The following is a 19,422-nucleotide window of genomic DNA, read 5'->3' on the forward strand; positions in this document are numbered from 1 at the left end:
TACCTACTTACTGTTTTTCAAAGGTTCCCCGGGGATGTGCCCTCCCTGTATTTAAAGTAAGACTGCTTGTCACTCCAGAACTGACCGCAAATCATCTGTACAATGCAACAGGTTCTGGAGTCTGTTGTGTGAGTCAGAGAACTTGGGTGTCTCTCTACAGGACAGATCAGTTATGTCTAAGTGCTTGTGGTTTCACGCCCTGGAGGGTAACAACCCAGTCATGGTAACATATGACACCCTGTACATGGAAAAGGTGTTCTTTATGATCAGGAGCAATAAAGCATTGCCACTGAATCACCAACCTTAATTATGTAGATTGAACTTTCATTTAGGCATAGATTGCTAAAAACAGGCCAGACAAAATACAAAACCATGCTAGTGATAAAACATTACCAGGAATGCTATTATGCACACAACAGTATCCCAATTTACATTGATTGCATGCTAACGTTTGCTAATTAGCACCAAACCTAAATGTGTTTGCTCAAAACCAGATGCCGGACAAACCAGATTTATATTTGACATTTGATAAAGTATTTGTCCCTTTCATGATTTCTTAGTTTTTTCCATATTTCTCACACTTAAATGTTTTAAATCTTCAAATAAATGTTCATATTTGACAAAGGTAACTATAAAAAAAATCTGCATTTTATTACTTTATGAAAAAATCACAGCTACTTTCTGCCACTGAATGTGCCATCTGCATCTGCTAACCACTCGTCTAAAGAATAAGTGGTCAAATGGTCCGTTTATGAGGCCTTGGACAGTTTACACTGGTGGAAGATACACACAAGTGTAACTGATAACCTGGTAGCCAAACGTTCCACATATTAATGCTTAAGTTTGTTTACGCTGTTTGTGTAAAACACAGAAATACATTTATTATGTGATGCCCTTTATAGTGAAGTTAGTCTAAATGTAAAACCTAATAAGATGTGGTAGTGTGATTAAAACAACAGTGGCTGTGTAATTTAAAACAGCATCAGTTGAGTTTGTTACACTGATATAATTTCTTTCAGTTTCTACAGTCTCCAAAGTAAAGATCATGGTCTTGTCCTCCCCAGATTTAGCATGCTGTGTCCACTTCATCCAAACTTCGGGGGAACGAAACCCAACCCTTTCACTCGGACATGGCTGTGGCCTGCCTCGCTCCTATCTGCCCCTGCCCCAGGGAGGCTTTTAAAGGAACTTTGGTGGGCGAGACAACATCTTCTCAAGAGCATTGTAGTTACATTAGAGCGTAATTAGGCGATAAAGCTTAAGGCCATGTAACCCACTGCTAGGTGTCACACTCACAGCTATCCATCTCTTTTACAGGGCTGACAGGGGACAGGGGCACTCCTCTGGGAGCTGGACTGTAGTAAATTAAAAATCTCTGGGCATGACAAGGGGGGTCACAGATATTTGGTTTGACATTCCATTTTGGCTCATAAGCTTTGCGCTGGAGATTAGGTTAAATACAGTGCAGTCCAAATCTTTATTTAAATCATTTAAAAATATTCTCTAAAATTACAAAATTGGAATACATTTCTTTATTAAATTAAATGTATGAATGATATTTTAGAAAAATTACAAAATAAAATACTTTTTAACCTCACTGGTGGCATAGTGCTATGAAAAAGTACTTTCCCCCATCCATTTTTTTTTTTGCATGTTTTTCACATGTTTGAGATTATCAAATAAATTGTAATATTAGACAAAGATAACTAGAGTGAATGCAAAATGCTATTTTGAAATGATGGTTTCATTTATTAAGGGGAGAGACCTATCCAAAGCTACCTCACCCATGCCAAAAAGTGATTGCCCCATAAACCTAATAACTGCAATCAAGCATTTGTGATAACTGACAAAGAATTCTGACCTACTGACAATTTTTTTTGATTCAGACCATTGAAGGGTTTTCGAGCATGAACCTTCTGTTTAAGGTCACACCAAAGCATCTCAGATTTAGGGCTAGACTTTGACTAGGCCACTCCAAAACCTTCATTTTGGTTTTTTGAGCAGAGGTGAGTTTACCGGTGTGTTTTGGATCTTTGTCCTGCTGCATAAACCCAGGTGTGCTTGCGCTTTAGGGCACAAACTGATGTGATCCTGATCTCCTTCAGGATCAAAGCAGCTCCAGACTATCACACTATTGTAATTTTAAAATTTGTTTGATAATTTGTGTAACAAATATGCAAAAATAACTAAAAAAATGTTTGCCCAGGAAGAGGGCAAACATTTTTTCATAGCACTGTAAAGTATTAAAGGAGGCTTTGTTAGGGTGTCAGTAAAACCTCGAACACTGAACCATATTAGATGTGCTGATATGGTTATGAAATCTTGTAATCAGTTTTCTTCCAGCATGAAATGTAATTTATGCTCATTAAAAATTACCATAGTTTAATTTTTATCATTTAAAATTGTGATTTCACAATTAAAAGCTTGAAGAAACTGCATTATAGCATGGTGTCACTTTGTGTCTTTGTGGTCTACAGTAAGTAACAATGAAACGTAAGACAAACCAGAATGTGGTCAATATTTTCCTGATGCATCATGTGATTTCCCCATTTTTCCCCAGCTCACGAAGGACGCAGGGCTATCATCAGCTTGATATAATATTAGAAACCAGTCTTGAGAGATAAGGTGTCTGCTGAAGGTCATCTGCGCCCTCTTGAGTGAACATAAGAGCCCTTTGTGGTTGGGTTAAATGCACCTGACAGGCTGTTGGAGGACAATCACCCATTTTAATTGTCATGTAACGGTTTCATGTAGAGCCAAAGTGTCTGCAACACTTCAGTGGTTGGAAATCAGAGCCCAGCCACACAACCACAGATGTGGTTATCTGAACATGTGCTAGAGGAAATTTAAAAAAAAGACATTTGGAAGAACATGCTGATAGATAATCCAGCTATCTGCAACAATTTGTTAAATTACAGAGCTTAATACATCTTTTAATAAAAGGGTTGGAAAAATACTAACTGCCTTAATGCACCTTTCAAATAGACTGCTAAATTACTTTTTCCTGTGTAACACCTATCCAATATGGGTTTAATGAACACACTAAATTTCGCAATTTAGCAGAAGCCAAAAATGGCAGGAAACAAGGTAATTCACTACACCCACAATAACAAACCCCTGCCCATTCTCCCTCTATTTCCATGAATGCCAGTTCATATTAAGCTGCAGTCCTAATCTAACGTCAAAGACAGACTCATTATCGACAATCACAGGAATTAGTTACATCATTTCACCAAAGTGGACTAATCATTTCCAGGATACTGCAGAAGCAGATAAAAACCATTTGGAAAAAAAATAGGATCTCTTAAATAGAATAACTGACATCTATATCTTCTCTCATGCTTAGGCTGAAAGGTTTCAGAAACTGCATTAGATGCCATTGAAAATCTGCGGGAAAAAGACATCGCTTATATTTTTCCAGAGCTGCACTGTGCCAGTCGTATATTACCAAATACTGCATTACAAAAGCCTGTGTTGCATCTAATTCTGTCACCAGTGTAACAACTGGCACAGTCTATAGATAAATTCAGCAATAATAATACACTTTTAAAAAGTTTTAGCCCTCTGAAACATCACTGCTGTCATCTGCTAAAACAGCAGAATTAGCTCATTGTTTATAGGTTGGAAGTTACCATAAATCCACTACTAAGGGATATATCTATATCTGGAGAGAGAGAGACAGAGACAGAGAGATGTATACACACACACACACTTAAAAATGGATGATGAAAAAAAGGATGACTAAATAGGCTGGGTCATCAAGTTTAGTTGTTTTTTTCTCCCAATTTTCCCCAGTAATAAACCTGGATCTTGTTTAGGCCAAAGACCTCTGATGTCTATCAGCAGAGGTCACTGTCTGGGGGCAAGTGGAGCCCACAGCAAGATGAGTGGATCATCACTTTCCCTCAACACATCATCAAGAGAACAATCCTTATTGCCTTGACACATTCCTAGCATTTCTCCAGCTGTTGTTCATGCAGGTAGTAAGTGACAAAGTATAAATTAACTTCATGATGGTCATATTTGAACATTTATTAAATTCCAAGTATCAAACTGTGAGCACTGAAAGACTGATACAAGAACAGCTGCAACTGTGCCTTGTTAAAATGTCAAAATACCAAAAAGACCAAGGGGAAAGAAAAGTCAAAAAAGGTACAGTATATACAAAAATGATTTTAGTCAAGAAAGAACAAGACAAATACATAAAAGAATGAAATATTTAACACAGACCAGAAACGAGCAGAAAATGTAACAACTGTTACTTAAATTACAAATGCGGTTTGGGAATGGAAAGAAATGACAGGAAACGATATAGTAATGGTACACTGGATGCCAGCAGATAAATCCAATGTGATAAAGGCTTCAAAGGCAGAGGGAAGTCTTCCTCTGTGCACTTAGGTTGACCTGTAAACCAAAAAACACAAGAAGAGATTCAATTAACTTGAGCAATCACTGAATTGATACATGGAGACAAGTCATTTCCCATTTGGTAACTACAGTTTTGTATCATTGCTTCTTTTCGAAGTTCTCAACAAAAGCCACTCACCTTTTAATTAAGTCGGTACTTTAAAATTACTTTTAACATCTGCTTATTGAGATTACAATAAATCTTTCTACATCTAAAAACTCCAATGAAAAAAAGCACATTTAAGGCATCCTGAGGTGAAGGAAAAGATAACCTTAAAGAGATTTGGATTTTTGGCCAGAGTCCCAGTATAGTCATGGCTATGATATACACCACAAGGATAAGCCTCAAAATGCCAGGTCGTGGTTACCAAACACATGACAAGAAACTGTTGAGCTATGCAACCAGGTTCTAGGGACAAGTATGGCTGACGGTGAAAGAGACAATCTGGTATTTGAAAAGTATGTTGTGATGTGTATAGACTATTATGGATGTTTACCTGCCAGTACCTATTCAGCTTACTCAAATAAAGCTGAAAATGAACTCTAATAAAATCTATGATTTATTTCAAATTAGATATAGAGGGAAATATTAAGAATTCCTTTTAAAATACTTTATGTCTGGATTGAAAAACAAGTCAAAAGAACACCTCAATTCTTTTGACTTTGACAAAACAGGGGTAGTATTTATAACAGGCCCACTTTAATGGACTGCCTCATGCTATATAGAAGGTTTAGGTTTATTTGGTCACTGGGTAGATATTTATAACAGCCATAGATGTACAAAGTGAAAGGAGGACTTCAAGTTCTCATCCATCTTTCACTATCGGATATTGAAAAGTGGATGGACAGAGATAAAGATCACCATATGCTGCAGCTCGACGTGCACATTGTAAACAGCACTGCTCAGAGATTCAGCGGTATGAAACTGCCATTCTGAGCAGTACTTTGCACAGCAGACAAGAGGAAGACTCACTTGGGCTTTGTCTCGGCATCTGTGACCTGGCGGATAAAGATGGCATCCTCTGGGTGGCTGATGTCTCCTTTCTCAAACATGTAGGAAGCGGCGATTGCAAGCATGGTGCCATCATTATTAAAGGCCAGTGATGCAATACTGGTTGGATACCGATGGAACTGACACAAACGCTTCTTGTTGAATGGATCCCAGATGTTCACAAAGCCATCTGAGCCACCTGGTAAAAGGAGAGGTTCAAGGTCAACCTCAAACAGTTTTTGGCCTTGTTATTGCTAAGATATGGATCTATATTAACAAGAGTTCTGGATGCAACCTTGGCAGTTAAGAGGTGAAGGTCAGAGAAAAATCTAAGATATTTTCTGTAACTGACTCTTTTTGTATATACATATATAAGCTAAGAAAGATCTAAGAAGAAACAAATACCTGCTTTTGTCAAGTACTAACTAGCCAATCTTACCTGTGGCAAAGGTGTTATGAACACTGTGAAATGAGATGGCATTGACAGGATAAACATGCTCGATTCCTTCTTCCTTCAGCCTGTGGCACTTGAAAGCGTATTTCTTCTTCTGAACTTCCTGGCTTGGGTCCAGGTACTCCACAGCTACACGTCCCTCAATTGAACTCAAGACATACCCCTGGAGCCAAGACAGAAAATATGAGGTTAAAATTTGACTCTATATTATCAGGTTCTATTAAGAACAAATTATCAGCCAGGTTTTAACACAGTCTAATTATTTTATAAAGTCTACCTGTTTGTTGGGGAAGGCTCTAATGCAGCGTGTCTGATACTTCAGACTGGACTCTCTTCTTTGCTGCACATATCCCATGTTTCTCAAATCCCACACCAGTACTCGTCGTCCTGCTGTGCCAACAATCAGCCTATCTCCAGCCACAGAGAGGGTATACACCTTTGACAAAGACAAGTTATGAGACAAGATGGCGACATCACTAGCAGTGCCAAAAATCATGAAAGGTATATGCATATGCATACAACATTACTTAACCACATGCAAACATATTAAACTTAACATCTTTTTCTTTGTTAACCATTATGGGAAAGTAAATGAATACAATTACAATGTCTAATGTAGGGAGCTTTCTAGAAAATATCTTAAGGGCTACATCACTGTGTACCAGTATTAGGAGTAAAGCCAAAATAAAATGTAAATAAAATCCATCAAAAAAATTTCCTGTTTTCATTAATAGTCTTATCAACTCATTCTCAATAACAACTGCTAAACCTGTAATGCCCTCCTGAGAATCCAAAATACTCTGTTGCTTTGAAAAAGGATGAATCTCCAAAAATGTCATGTTTTCTTTTTTTAAACTTTAATAGCAATTCTAGTGATTTAGATCTGAAAACATGTATATAACAATCTTATAAACAATATGGTTAAGCTCAGTGGTTGCTCTACTGCTTTACCTTGTCTGGCTGAGTAAAGGTGCCAGCGTTGCAGGGTGTTCGTGGGTCCCACAGTCGAACTGATCTATCCCAGCTACCTGTTACCATGACATTAACTTCTGGGCAGTACTCTACACAACGAATGGCAGCATCATGTGTTCCAACAATTGTGTCTGTTTAAAGAGAAGAAACCAGCAGAATATAGATGAAAGCATTCCAACATATATGTTTTACTACTGGATGTTTTTAATCCACCTACCAGATTAGTAACATACCTTGGTCTGTGTTCAAATCATGCATTTTTAACTGTGCATCTAAACCTCCACTCCAAGAATGTGTTGGATCCTGAAAGTTAAAGGTTTTATCATTTGAGCACACCAGACTTCAAGGCTATAACATAACAAGAAGAAACCTAAGCACAAAATATGTGACCTACATAAAATGCACAATCCAGAACTGGAGCTGTGTGCTGGTACTTCATTCGCATGGTGTTGCCTCCCACGTCATAGAGACGGACAGTGCAGTCCCAAGAGGAAACCAGGAGAAACTGGGCTGTGCTGGGACTGAACTTGACAGCAGAGATGCCATCCTCTGGTCCCTGATTGAGCTTGTACTCGTTTGAGCCTGTCATCTGCAGCAGAGAAAAATGAGCAGGCGATTTTAACTTTAATAGTAATCAACCCTGCAAGGTGTTTTAATGCAACCTAACTGACATTTAGACTGGAATCACAACAGGACACAACAGAGGTCAAACATTATAAACTGGGCTGTTAATTTCAATCTAACTGCCCAGTTTTAAATACTGCTCCACTATGAACATCTATGACACTGTCAAAACACATATTTTATTCATTTCCTCATTCACTTGGAAAAAAATGTCTGTACAGAAATTTTTAACACTTTATTGGGCAAGGAGCTATATTTGGTAACTTAATAGCCAAAATTAGCACCCCAATGCTTCATATTGAAATTGTAGCGCCATGGAAACCTCCCAGTGAGTCAGCAAAGATCAGGTTTATATATATATATATATATATATATATATACATACACATACATACACAGACAGTGACCTACACTTCAGGATTATTTCTCAAATTGGGGAATTGTGTTTTTGACCCTTATCTACTCCCATACCATTCATCATAAAATTGAAATGAACACTGGTAGCTGACCAAAGCTATGCTTGATATAGTTCCAGTTGTATAGTTGTGATAGAAGTTGAGATAGGTGTTGTTTGTTTAGGATTTCTAGAAATTTGAGACGTCTGTGGCATAAAAACTGTAGCAACATATTTGATCATATGACCTGTTCACCTGTAACTGGTACAAGGGATGTCAAGTCCATTTTAGACACACACCGGATGTATCTAGCAAGCCATACTTGTGTTATAAAAAACAAACAAAATAAAAAACTATTATAAACGTAGGACAGCAGATGTCAATTGTATATTGAACCTTGCCACAAGTTTGTGTAATAATATAAAGTGATTGTTATACATTTACAATTTCTGCATCACCATTTTAGATTCATTTTAGGCTTCACTGTTAGTGCTCACCTTCAAAGATGCCTGGATATTTATGTTCTCTCTTTTATTTTGCATTTGTGTAGTTGGAACTTTTTTTTAAGTACCATGCTGTATATAAACCCTAGATCCAGGTGGATACACATGCAGCGAAAAAACTTAAATTGTTGCTGAAAATTATAGATATTTAGTTACAATGTCTTATTGGAAATTATGTCACCTTACAGAAGCTTCAAGTATCATAAGGCCTGTGACAGAACAGGACTGCTGTTATCGTTGTGACAAATGCCAGTATTATTCAAGATAAAAATGTTTCCCTAAAATCTCTAAGTTTTTCCAGTACTTTATTTTATAGACACACTTTTTGGAAACATGTTTACCTAAGATGGGGCTCCAATGACACTTCAGATTTGAAATTTTGAATTTCCAAGTCCTTCAGTGACTCCCTTATAAAGGGTTACTATTACTTAGAAGTTATTAGTGGCTTCAGTGAAAACCAAACATGCGTTTTCATACACATTATAAAGCTACATAAATTCCCAGGTCGCAACCACAGCCTAACAGCAGTTGGCTAAAGGCTTTGTTGCTTGTTTTCAATGCAGCCCACCGACAGAATACCCGCCCCAAATAGTAGCTAGCAACCATATAAACTAAAATACATGTTTATAAGCCTTTCTGTCAGTTGAATGACTGCGTTACTTGTGACTTTATAACCGCATTACTTTTTGTTCCACACTGACTGGACTCATTGTTCAGTTAAATCCAGGAATTACACCAAGCCCACTACTACTCTTGCCACTGGTGTTAGCTAATGCTAGCTCGAAAGGGTAAAAGCAACGAGCACAAATGTTAGTAGTTTCACTTCACTTACCGCTTCAGTCAGATGTCGTTCGGACGTGACCAGTTGGTTTATTTGTCAAAGCGAGTATTATACCTTTTTAGTTAACTATAAAAATATATGAATATACGTGAACACAATGTGGCTGCGTGAGGATAGCTCGCTACCGAAGGTCCACAAGGCGCTGATTGGTTGAAAGAAATGTTCAAGTTCGCGCCTGCGATTTCATTGGCTGAGCTGATTTCTATGGTTATTTCCGTTGTCTCAATACAGAACACGTGACATGGGTCCCTTTTCTGTCTTACGCCGTATTTCTCCCTAGAGCCTACTTTCTAAGATGAATAGGCCTGATATCTATCTATCTATCTATCTATCTATCTATCTATCTATCTATCTATCTATCTATCTATCTATCTATCTATCTATCTATCTATCTATGCAAGCATTTATCTGTGGTTTTACTCTAAAATCATGAAGTTGTATAGCTCATATGTTAAATAAACAGGTAGCAGAAAAGCTGAGAGAAGAGTGAGCACATTTTGAAACAAGCACCTGTACAATGCGCCTTTTTTTGTTGTCCATTGTTTTGTTTTTGGCTTTTTGTTTTTGAAGTTTGATACCACATAAATTAACCACCATAAATCAACCATATTGAGGCACATGTTATGGTATATTTTAGTTTAAGCTGCTCTCAAGCGCTATTCAATAAGGAAAATAATAAAAAATAATAATAAAATAAAGCATATAGTAACGTGATGACTTTATGAAAAATTAAGAAGGCCGGCTCTCAATCTTTCAGATTCATTTTGTAATTTAGGCTAGTACATTCTAATTTGTGTGGATATGTGACAGTTTTCTTCTTCTAATTATAGGACGTTTTCCGCAATACTTTTCTTAATTATATAAAGCAAAAATTATATAAGATGATGAGATTTAAAAGAGCTGACGTTGAGGCCTAAATGCTTCACAGAAACCCAACATTTGGTTCATCCAACGCTCCTATTATTTAGAATGCAGTTGTTTATTTTCTAAGTGATCGGTATAAATATTGTTGCCACTCTAATGCTGATCCGTGTTTTATTTTCGATAGACACGGATCAGCATTAGAGCAAACTTAAGAACCCTTCAGAACAGACCCCTCACAAATGTTTGAAACCAAGAACGACATGACTTGAATAAACATTCGTGTTGCACACACCAAGGCTATATAAAAGGAAACATTTCTTGCTTGAATTAATTTTTACTGAGTGCGAGACCATATAATATACAGAATTTCAATAACAACATCAGAAGAAAACCATACACAAAAAACAGGCTTTTTTGGCTTTTTCATGGCTTTAAAATTACGCCAACCACTGCGTCAAAAAGACAAATGCCTGTATCATCTGCAGTTGTTTTTTTGGTGGTGGGGTGGGGGTGGGGGTGGGGGGTCTTTTAAGAATGACATGATTGTCCTGACTATTACCAAGTGAGCTATAGGCCTATGGGAGACAAAGGCTGGCAGCCTAATTTAAAGCCAACAGTATTGCACAATATTGAAAAATATTAAAATATTGAATTCCACATTCAAACACTGACACAAATCTCTGTAAATTACATATAGACAGCCAACCCTGTTCAACTTAATACGTTCAAATATATGCACCCAAAATCGATCAGAATAATTAAAAAGAAAAAGAAAATAACCAGAAAATCCATTACTTTTGTTCCCCACACGCGTGGGAGCTGTAAAAGGGACCCTGTCTTGCTCAAGGACACTTTAGTAGAAGAAAGCATGATTACATATAATAATAATAATAATAATAATAATAATAATAATAATAATAATAATAATAATAATAACTGTGTCCGTTCAATCTACAAAATATACAAAACAATTTTTTTCAGTTAATCACTCTCATTTAAAAACATATGTACAATGCTTTATGACACAAATGTTAAACGGGTCTCAGCAGTGGGACTGGGTGAGAATAGTACATGTGGTGGGGGAAAGCCAGGAGTGCCTGGCCGCCCGGTGAGTTTGTGGCAGGGCCCCCGCTCGTTTCTGGGGCTCCATTCTCGTGGTAGAGTATGGGAACCCGCACAATCCTCTGTGCCGCCGCATGGCTCAGGTTGGCCGCCTCCAGCTCGGCGGCCAGCTGCCTTTTCCACTTATTCCTCCGGTTCTGGAACCAGATTTTCACCTGCGTCTCGGTTAAGTGCAGGGACGCGGCTAGGCCTGCCCTCTCTGAGCTGCTCAGGTAGCGCTTAATGTCGAAAGTGGACTCCAGCTGAAAGACCTGACTTCTAGAAAACACGGTGCGCGTCTTCTTCTTCCGACAGGGCTTCTTCTCGGAGTCCAGCTCGTCGTTTTTTCTCCTCCAGTCGTCCTCCTGGTCTGTTTCTTTCTTTGGCTCCTCCGAGTCACTTTCATCCAGGGCGATGTCATCGTCGGCGCTTTCATCTTTGGCATCTTGATCACTTTTCTGGAGATCCGGAGAGCGCCTGTCCGGTGCCTGTGATGCTTCTCTTAAGCTGACCTTCTCAGACCCTGGAGAAAAAACATTTTATTTTATTAAAACCTATTCTTCAACGACAAAAAATTCTGCAGTGAAAGCTATCATACCTCTATTCTATTTTCCCCTTTATGTAATTGGTTTATTGTTGGGATACATTAAGTTTAATTTAGAGTTTTAAGTATTTAAAACGTTTTTATTAAGATTTACGTATCCATTCACGATGTTGAATACACCACAGCTTTTCCCGATAGAAGAACGTGAATTAATATTAAAACACCATACGTCCCTCGTCTAAAGCAATACAATAATTTACCTCCAGTCCTAAAATGTGCTCCAAGCGTGTAGGGGTACCACCAGGTAGATGCTCTTTCCAGATATTGCGCGGATAGTCCAATTCTCTGTGCTGGCAGCTCAAATCGAGGAACAGACAAATCACCAAGCCGAGAAAAGAAACTGCCTTCCAAAACCCCCTTGTGCGAGCCGAGGATGCTTTTTGGTTTCGTGGGTTTGTCTTCAATATTCAGCAGGTTCTTTATGGAGAACGGCGAGTCTTTTGCAGGTTGGCGAGCCTCTTGAGTATCAGAGTCTGCCATCACCGTTTACTGTCCGACAGGGCTCACCATCAAAAGCTGAAAAAAGATATTAAACAGATCTAAAGGATTCTCTGGCGTTAAAGTCCGAGCTAAAATAGTTCGCATAAGATGGAGGGAAAACTCAGAAAGTCGAGTAAAGCTGTGCCCAGCTTCCCCCCCACGAGAATGATCAGCGTGAGAGCGCAGAGATCACTGCGTCAGACTTGCTCCCGACAGTAGTGATGAAATAAAAATGCCATCCGAGTTAAAGCGTGCTCGGTCGCTGCTATTGGACAGGTACAATAGCAAATGGGATTTGAGATGAAACCGCGTGGGGGTATGACAAGAATGGACTCCAAAGAAAAAGGCCGCGCGAGAGTTTTGGCTTCGGGCTCAGCAGTACGCACCCACTTGTCAACCAATTAGATAAAAGAGGAAAATGTATCAGGGTTATGAGGGGTGTGCGCGAGCCACAATTACCTGTCAGTAAATTGAATAAATGGTCCATTGATTAAATGTTCCAGCGAAATCAAGCAACTTAGCCTTATTAAACAAATTACGCATAGGTATTACGCACGAATGTAAGCTACGATATACAATAACTAAATGGCGAAGTATTATTCTTAACGCACAAAAAGATTCAGAAAATTGTTAAATATTTAATCATTTAATGATTTTTGTCATTAAACGCGGACGCTGAACACTATGACGCACGATTTCGGCGTGCCACTCTTCTGTTGAGTCCTGACGCGCTTGTGTTCGGCAGGAAAGCTGTCCATTTCACCTGCACCGGAGCGCATTGACTTCGGTGTAATTTTATTAGCCAGGAAGCGCTACAGGCAGACAACAAATTGAATGTTTAACCATCGTGATAAAGTCTTCTCACATCAGCTTAGTACCAAAGCAGACAAACCCACGGGGGCAGCAGGTGATCTAATGCGCAAGGATGACAATAGGCCTGTTTCTGTCACACACACAACAGTGCTAGTACTTGAATTAAGCAAATTTTAATTGTGTACCTGAAGAGACATGTGTAAGAGCTGTTTGGTCACATTTTATTTGTGCGTATGATGAACGAAAGAAAGACCAGGAAAGAAAATGAATTTATAAGCACACTGCTTTTCTGATCTCTATTTAGACTAAGGGCATATATCTCCGAAAACGGAAGAGATATCAACATTTTGCGTGTCTATTTGGTATAGGCATACTCAAAGAAAAAAGGAGACACTAAAATACATTTAAGATGCACCATTTAAACCAAAGTTGAAACAAATGCAGAGAACTAATCAAACAAATTGAATTTGCTCAACCTGCAAATATGCAGCCTGTCCTTTTAGCTCGTGGAGCGCTCTCCAGCTCTAGAGGACAACACTGTGTTTTGTGAAAAGCTACTTGAATCCTTGCATAATTAGAGGTCTCATAGCTGTGTTAAAGATGGGGGCGGAGAAAGAGGCTAGCTGAGCAGCATTTTGCCGAAGCAAAGTGAAAAGCAAATAGCTGTGTTTTCATCAGATTATGTTCATTAAAGAGAGGGGGGGAGGGTCCACGAGCCAGAGTGGATCAGAGGGGCAAACAAAGTACACTCAATCAGTGATGCAAATGCAGGCTTGATTTTCTGTTCTATCTTTATGTGATTAAAAAGAAAAAAGAAAAAAAAAGAGAAATTTAGGTTTAAAGAACAGGTGTTTGTATGCAATTACACTGCAGCCTAGCACGTTTGATTCTAACTTCTATCAGCAAAGTCCCAGCAGTAAATAACACTCAATTCATCTTTAAATGCAAAGCTTTTGTTACAGATACAGTGGTGGTGTCAAGAATTATACTGATCGTTTAGAAACACACACATAATCCTAAATTTTTTATGAGGGCAAAGACATTTCAGTCCCTTTCACTCTTCAAATTTATTATACAAATACATGAAATAAGAAGCAAAAGCAAATCTTAATATAAAATTATCTGCTACAAAAACATTAAGTTTCTGTATTACAGCCAGGAAACGGTGTGACTAATAAAAATCATCAAACAGTATCCGTGTCTGTTTTAATTTTTCCTTCTCCATTATTTGACAGTGATAAAAAATAGCACCACATAATTATTTGTAAGAAGTCTTGGCTAAAAGTTTAAAAGCTGTTTAAACAATAGACCTTATTTTGCACAGCACATGTAGCCTGTGCAAATTTAATCAGTCACACCCACAAAATTATCAATGAGTCAATTATGCAAGGCGAGCTCTTTTCATCTGAAGCACCGGCATAATTAAATTGATATAAAATATCATTAGAGGTGACAAGCTGTTAAAAGACATGATAATTGACTGCCGCTTCTGTGAGCGGCTGTCACTCGGGAAAATGCTGCCATCTAGTGAGAAAACTTGGTATTAACCTGGACTCCTCAGCAAATACAAACAACCATACACTGCACTACAGCATACTTCACATTTAATAGTACTGACAGATAATTCTTTACAGATGATTTCCTAAAAGGATGTAGAATCACTTGCTGTACAGAGAGAACACACACCTTTACATCACTGATCTCAGTAATCGCAAATCTTCTGAAGGCACCAAAACATAATCCTAATCATCAGCTTTCAACAACTAACTCCCACATTGCAAATGTATGGATCATTTATGCTACTGTTACATTAATAATAATCCTAGAAGAAATGTGGGGTGAAGGTTGTAAAGGTCTTAAAATGATATACAGTTTGTTACTCATTGTATTTGAACCGATGGAAAGCTCACTGAATACAAAAAGCAAAATAAACATCATTAAACCAGAGCAGCTTCATCTCTAAACCTGGAGAAATGTAACCAAAACATCAGTAACTATGAGCTGCTGCATGAGAACTAATCTATAGTAGTATGGTCTGGATCAATCCCATTATAATCACTGGGGGGGAAAAAATGCGTGTAACATCGCAGAGTACAATCGTTTAGGCTTTGCTCATAGAGTTTCAAACATTGTACTCCTTATCAATGAACTTGGCCATAGTGGACAGCTGGATATTCGTCGTGCCCTCATAAATGGTACCTGCACAAAGAGAGAAAACAAAGCATCAGCACAGATTCCTGCCATACACAACAAAGTCCATTTTGTCAAACTCCTCTGCACACTACATGAATCCGCCGCTTTCACAAGCAGGAGACAAGGAGGCTTAGCGTGCAGCTAGGTCTGCCGGTGCTCCAGCCGGAGAGCTCGGGAGCCAAAGTGGCAGTGATGAAAGGAAAAGTAACATTTTGAAATGGCAGCTTCCTTGGCTGTGTGCTGGTATAATGGCACTCTGAGGGGTCAGACTGGGGAATTCCAGCAGAGTCCGATTACAGCCACTGCTATCGGGCCTTCTCTCTCCGCCCCACTCTGGTCCAATCACGAACATCTACACCTGACCCTCCTGTAGCACTCACAAGTTTCGTTCTTTTCACAGCAGGACTCCAGGCACAGTTACACTAAGTACACCTTATTTAAGCAGCAATCTCACTAACAGCATACAAACACAAGCCAATATTTGCAGAGTGATCCAGAGTCCAAGCACATTTGTCGAGTTAGGCTCACCAATTTTACAGTCTCTGTAGTATTTTTCAATAGGGTAGTCTTTAGTGAAGCCTACTCCTCCCATCCACTCGATGCACTTTGATGTGGTAAGGGTGGCAACCTGAAGAAAGTAAATTATAAAAAGAGACAGAGAAAATAAGAAGACTTTTTGAGTTGAACTTGTAAAAATAATTACTAGCTGAGACAGCAACAGAGATATCACAGAAATGATAGGATGTAACAGAACCTAAAAACTGCCATGGCTTCAGGAGAGTCTCAGCAACAACTTTTACTTCTTCTACCATTGGTTGTATGAAATCATGACACAAATAACCTTATGGCAACATACCTAAACAGGTCCAAAAATATCCTTATTCTGTCCTACAGTGTACTACCACAAAAACAGGATGCTCACCTCTGCGCTGAAGTATTTAGCCATGCAGGCCTCTTTAATGAAAGTTCTTCCGGCTTCTTTCAGACGAGCAGCGTTGTACGTCAACAGCCGAGCGGCTTCAATCTGCGTTGCTACATGGGCAATTTGGTGCTGCATCCCCTGGAATATAAGGAGCACCAAAAGCAGCATCAGAATTTATTGAACCAAGCCTTATCACCACAAGGTGTTGTAAAAAAATCCAAAGTCCAAATATGGATCATGACCTGGAAGTCAAAGATACGTTTTCCAAACTGCACCCTTTGTCTGGTGTAAGGAACCGTGTGATCAAAGCAACCCTGTGCCAGTCCAAGCATCTGAAACACACACAGTTAGAACACCGCCCTGCTGAATTTGACATTTTAACAGAGCTGATTTTGTGTTTTAATTTACCTGTGCTGCTATTCCAATCCTACCCTCGTTCAACATCCCGATGGCATACTTATAGCCATGACCGATCTCTCCTAAAATGTTCTTCTCTGGCACCTAGAACAGAGAGCAGAGTTTAAAAAAATCTATCTAACGCACTTGCCAGGCATTTCTCTGGTAACGTACACGATGTATGGTCGCACCTTGACATTGTCAAAGTTGAGCGGGCAGGTGGAGGAGGCCCGCAGTCCAAGCTTGTTCTCCTTCTTGCCGATTTCTAGCCCCTCGGTGTCCCGGTCCACGATGAAGCAGGTGATGCCTCTGTATCCCTGCCAAACAAAGGTGACTTTATATTTACCTTTCTGTCACAGGGGAACACATTTAATCACCACAAAGCATCAATACAACCTGTAGAGGGTGGGTATTATAAAGTATGGTTTCACTTGATGTTTTTGTTAAATGAGTTTGTTAAAAAAAATCCAGCATGTCTTGGTAATTTCCAAGATAAAGCAATAAACGCAATCAATATATTGTTATTAGATTATAAACCCAGAAGCGACTGTTGAGAGGGGCCTTAAAAATCTAACCTCAAAAAGAAATACTGCACACTCTGAGAATAGAAACATCAGCAGTTACTCACAGCAGAGAGATCCACATTGGCCATTACCAGGAAAACACCAGCATGCTCTGCATTACTGATCCACATCTTGGATCCATTGATTACATAATAGTCCTTGTGCTTTTCAGCACGCGTCTTCAGAGCAAAAGCATCGCTTCCCGACTCTGCTTCAGAGAGACAGAAGCTTCCAATCTGGTATACATAATACAAAAATACTAATATAAAATACAAATAAACAAGGAACAAATATAGAGAAATTGCACATACGGTTTCCAAAAAAGAACGGCATATATATGTATATATATAAATAAATCTCTTTGACTTAACAGCAGATTAAATCAGTACAAACAACACAAATTACATGATGAATGATAAAACAAAGAATGTTTCCTTTTTTTTTTGATGATTTTTGGAATCAAATAGCAAATCTTTGGACTAATGAGGAGAAAGACCTTTCAACTTATTAACAGTGTACAAGCTCAAAAGCCAGAATTCATGACAGTAAAGGGAAACATTAATGCATATCGAAGGTGTCTTATTCAGTGAAGGCCATGCTTATTTCATGATATAAGGCAATTAATCACTATTGGTTATGGCCAAGTCCTGGAGAAGAGCATCTTTCAGTGCTCTTGAAGCAGATGAGCTGGAGCAGCAGAAGACCACACCAGGTTTCTCTTGTATAAACTAAGAACAGAAAACTGAGACCACAATTTATAAGGGCTCACATAAACTTGGCAATATTAAAATGTAAAATCACTGTCTGAGATATTTTCGTATTACCCTTTAGGCCCTTTAGTAGCAACTAAGCATCATTTAAACACTTCAATTAAACAGTCTTGTTGCTGACCATGTCCACTCCTTTACTCAACTGCTGCTGTGAGCACTAAATAAATAAATAAATAAAACTAAACAGAATTGAAAGCATGATCAGAAAACATTAATCAGTTGCACTTGACAACATTAACGTTGAATTGATGTACACTGTTTTATTTCTTCCAGATTATCAAGCTTCTTACCATGTCTGTTGACAGTCGATTGAGGTACTTCTCTTTCTGAGCTGGGGTACCGAGTTTGACAAACAGCGTGTTGATCAGAGTGTTCTGGATGTCACATAGTACAGCCACAGAGGGATCCACCTTCGCCAGCTCCTCGATGACCAGAATAGAGGTGAAAAACGAGGAGCCAGTCCCGCCATATTCGGGGTCGATCTCAATGCCCATGAGCTGCAAAAATCAAATGAGTCACTAGAAGGGAAAAAAATGACACGGGCGTACTTTTAATGACATATACGTTAATTCACAATTAAATTAGTTACGTACACCTTGTTCAAAGAGGGATTTGATCACTTCCTTATCCATCTGCGAATTCTCATCCATTTGTGACACAAGTGGGGCGATGCGCTCCTGTGCATATTTTTTCACTGTCAAACAGCAATGCAGATATTTAGCGTTTTAAGAAACCCTGTCTCCAGCTGTGCACTGCAACATGAAACAAGAGGTCCTGCTTACCTGCTTCCCTCATCATGCCTTCCTCCTCTGTGTATGTCTGAAGTGGAGGGAAAGAGGAGACCACCTCGGCGGGATGGTGTGAAGCCACATCTGGGACAGATCTGGAGGAAGTGCTCCTCCACCCTGCCTGGCATGCCCCCCATGGACGAGAGAGTTGTTTGAAAGACTGAAAAACAAACAGCAGTAGAAATATGTAACATCGCTTAGAAAATAATTAGTAATGAACACACAGTGTGACTGAGCATTACGCAGTAATGTCGGGCACGGTTGACCACTGTTTGATGACTGAGTGTTGAAACTATTTTGGGATGAAACTACTTAGGTTTGAGCTTTAGCAAATGTTAGCATCAGTTAGCTAAAAACGTCACGTAGGCAAGAGCCAGACAGGTTACAAAATGCAATGATAAAAAAGGGTTATACCGTAGAAAAGATATTCAAATGAGCGCAGAAACTCTTCAAATGCAAATAATAATGAACTAAAAATTCTGTATAACCTTTGAGAAAATCCTGACCAACGGGGCAGCCATGATGTTTGTTATGAAATGTTTAGCAGCGTACGTCCACCAGAGGGCTCATTTCTATTTCTGCCTTCAGTGACCTCCTGTAAGAGTCAGACAGAAGAAGTTACACTACGTAGGAGACTTTAATGGCAATACATTAATCATTAACATGTCCTTGTGGGATTATCTTTATGAGCAGGAGTGGAGAAAAAAAACATAAATGGCAAGTGCTTCACTGTCTGTCCTG

At 38.9% G+C, this 19,422-nt stretch overlaps 3 protein-coding genes across 5 annotated transcripts; all 3 read right to left on the reverse strand.

Annotated features, from left to right (window-relative positions):
- Window positions 1-4,017: 4,017 nt before the first annotated feature.
- bub3 (BUB3 mitotic checkpoint protein) lies at window positions 4,018-9,349 on the reverse strand. 2 transcript variants are annotated; one of them, XM_085169776.1, is made up of 8 exons: window positions 9,179-9,347; window positions 7,219-7,413; window positions 7,058-7,127; window positions 6,804-6,955; window positions 6,130-6,288; window positions 5,838-6,015; window positions 5,381-5,597; window positions 4,018-4,404 (listed from the first exon to the last, which is right to left on the reverse strand). In XM_085169776.1, exons 2-8 carry the CDS (start codon window positions 7,411-7,413, stop codon window positions 4,395-4,397), a joined length of 981 nt encoding a protein of 326 aa, XP_085025902.1. In that variant the 5' UTR covers window positions 9,179-9,347; the 3' UTR covers window positions 4,018-4,394. The 2 variants fall into 2 exon arrangements, with proteins under 2 accessions (XP_085025902.1, XP_085025903.1); XM_085169777.1 differs by lacking the exon at window positions 4,018-4,404 and having other exon boundaries at window positions 5,377-5,597; window positions 9,179-9,349.
- Window positions 9,350-10,564: 1,215 nt separating this feature from the next.
- hmx3b (H6 family homeobox 3b) lies at window positions 10,565-13,982 on the reverse strand. The gene is made up of 2 exons (XM_085169779.1): window positions 11,957-13,982; window positions 10,565-11,675 (listed from the first exon to the last, which is right to left on the reverse strand). The coding sequence occupies exons 1-2, from the start codon at window positions 12,234-12,236 to the stop codon at window positions 11,083-11,085; spliced, it is 873 nt and encodes a 290-aa protein (XP_085025905.1). The 5' UTR covers window positions 12,237-13,982; the 3' UTR covers window positions 10,565-11,082.
- Window positions 13,983-14,101: 119 nt separating this feature from the next.
- acadsb (acyl-CoA dehydrogenase short/branched chain) lies at window positions 14,102-19,295 on the reverse strand. Of its 2 annotated transcripts, none has more exons than XM_085169769.1 (11): window positions 19,170-19,295; window positions 18,676-18,841; window positions 18,487-18,587; window positions 18,184-18,390; window positions 17,189-17,359; window positions 16,752-16,877; window positions 16,573-16,665; window positions 16,407-16,496; window positions 16,165-16,302; window positions 15,771-15,870; window positions 14,102-15,248 (listed from the first exon to the last, which is right to left on the reverse strand). In XM_085169769.1, exons 1-11 carry the CDS (start codon window positions 19,200-19,202, stop codon window positions 15,172-15,174), a joined length of 1,302 nt encoding a protein of 433 aa, XP_085025895.1. In that variant the 5' UTR covers window positions 19,203-19,295; the 3' UTR covers window positions 14,102-15,171. The 2 variants fall into 2 exon arrangements, with proteins under 2 accessions (XP_085025895.1, XP_085025896.1); XM_085169770.1 differs by having other exon boundaries at window positions 19,096-19,198.
- Between the last annotated feature and the right edge of the window lie 127 nt (window positions 19,296-19,422).

The sequence above is a fragment of the Neolamprologus multifasciatus genome, chromosome 8 (assembly GCF_963576455.1).
Source record: "Neolamprologus multifasciatus chromosome 8, fNeoMul1.2, whole genome shotgun sequence".
Taxonomy (NCBI): Eukaryota; Metazoa; Chordata; class Actinopteri; order Cichliformes; family Cichlidae; genus Neolamprologus; species Neolamprologus multifasciatus.

Bases quoted from the DNA above. Each gene is read 5' to 3' on its own strand.
- hmx3b (XM_085169779.1), bottom strand. From the start codon at position 12,236: ATGGCAGACTCTGATACTCAAGAGGCTCGCCAACCTGCAAAAGACTCG. The intron at 11,676-11,956 runs GTAAATTATTGT...TTTTTTCTCCAG, and splicing joins AGCACATTTTAGGACTGGAG to GGTCTGAGAAGGTCAGCTTA.
- bub3 (XM_085169776.1), bottom strand. From the start codon at position 7,413: ATGACAGGCTCAAACGAGTACAAGCTCAATCAGGGACCAGAGGATGGC. The intron at 6,289-6,803 runs GTAAAGCAGTAG...TCTTTGTCAAAG, and splicing joins CCTTTACTCAGCCAGACAAG to GTGTATACCCTCTCTGTGGC. The intron at 6,016-6,129 runs GTAGACTTTATA...TCTTGGCTCCAG, and splicing joins GAGCCTTCCCCAACAAACAG to GGGTATGTCTTGAGTTCAAT.
- acadsb (XM_085169769.1), bottom strand. From the start codon at position 19,202: ATGGCTGCCCCGTTGGTCAGGATTTTCTCAAAG. The intron at 18,588-18,675 runs GTAAGCAGGACC...GCTGTTTGACAG, and splicing joins AGGCATGATGAGGGAAGCAG to TGAAAAAATATGCACAGGAG. The intron at 18,391-18,486 runs GTACGTAACTAA...TGATTTTTGCAG, and splicing joins AATCCCTCTTTGAACAAGGT to CTCATGGGCATTGAGATCGA.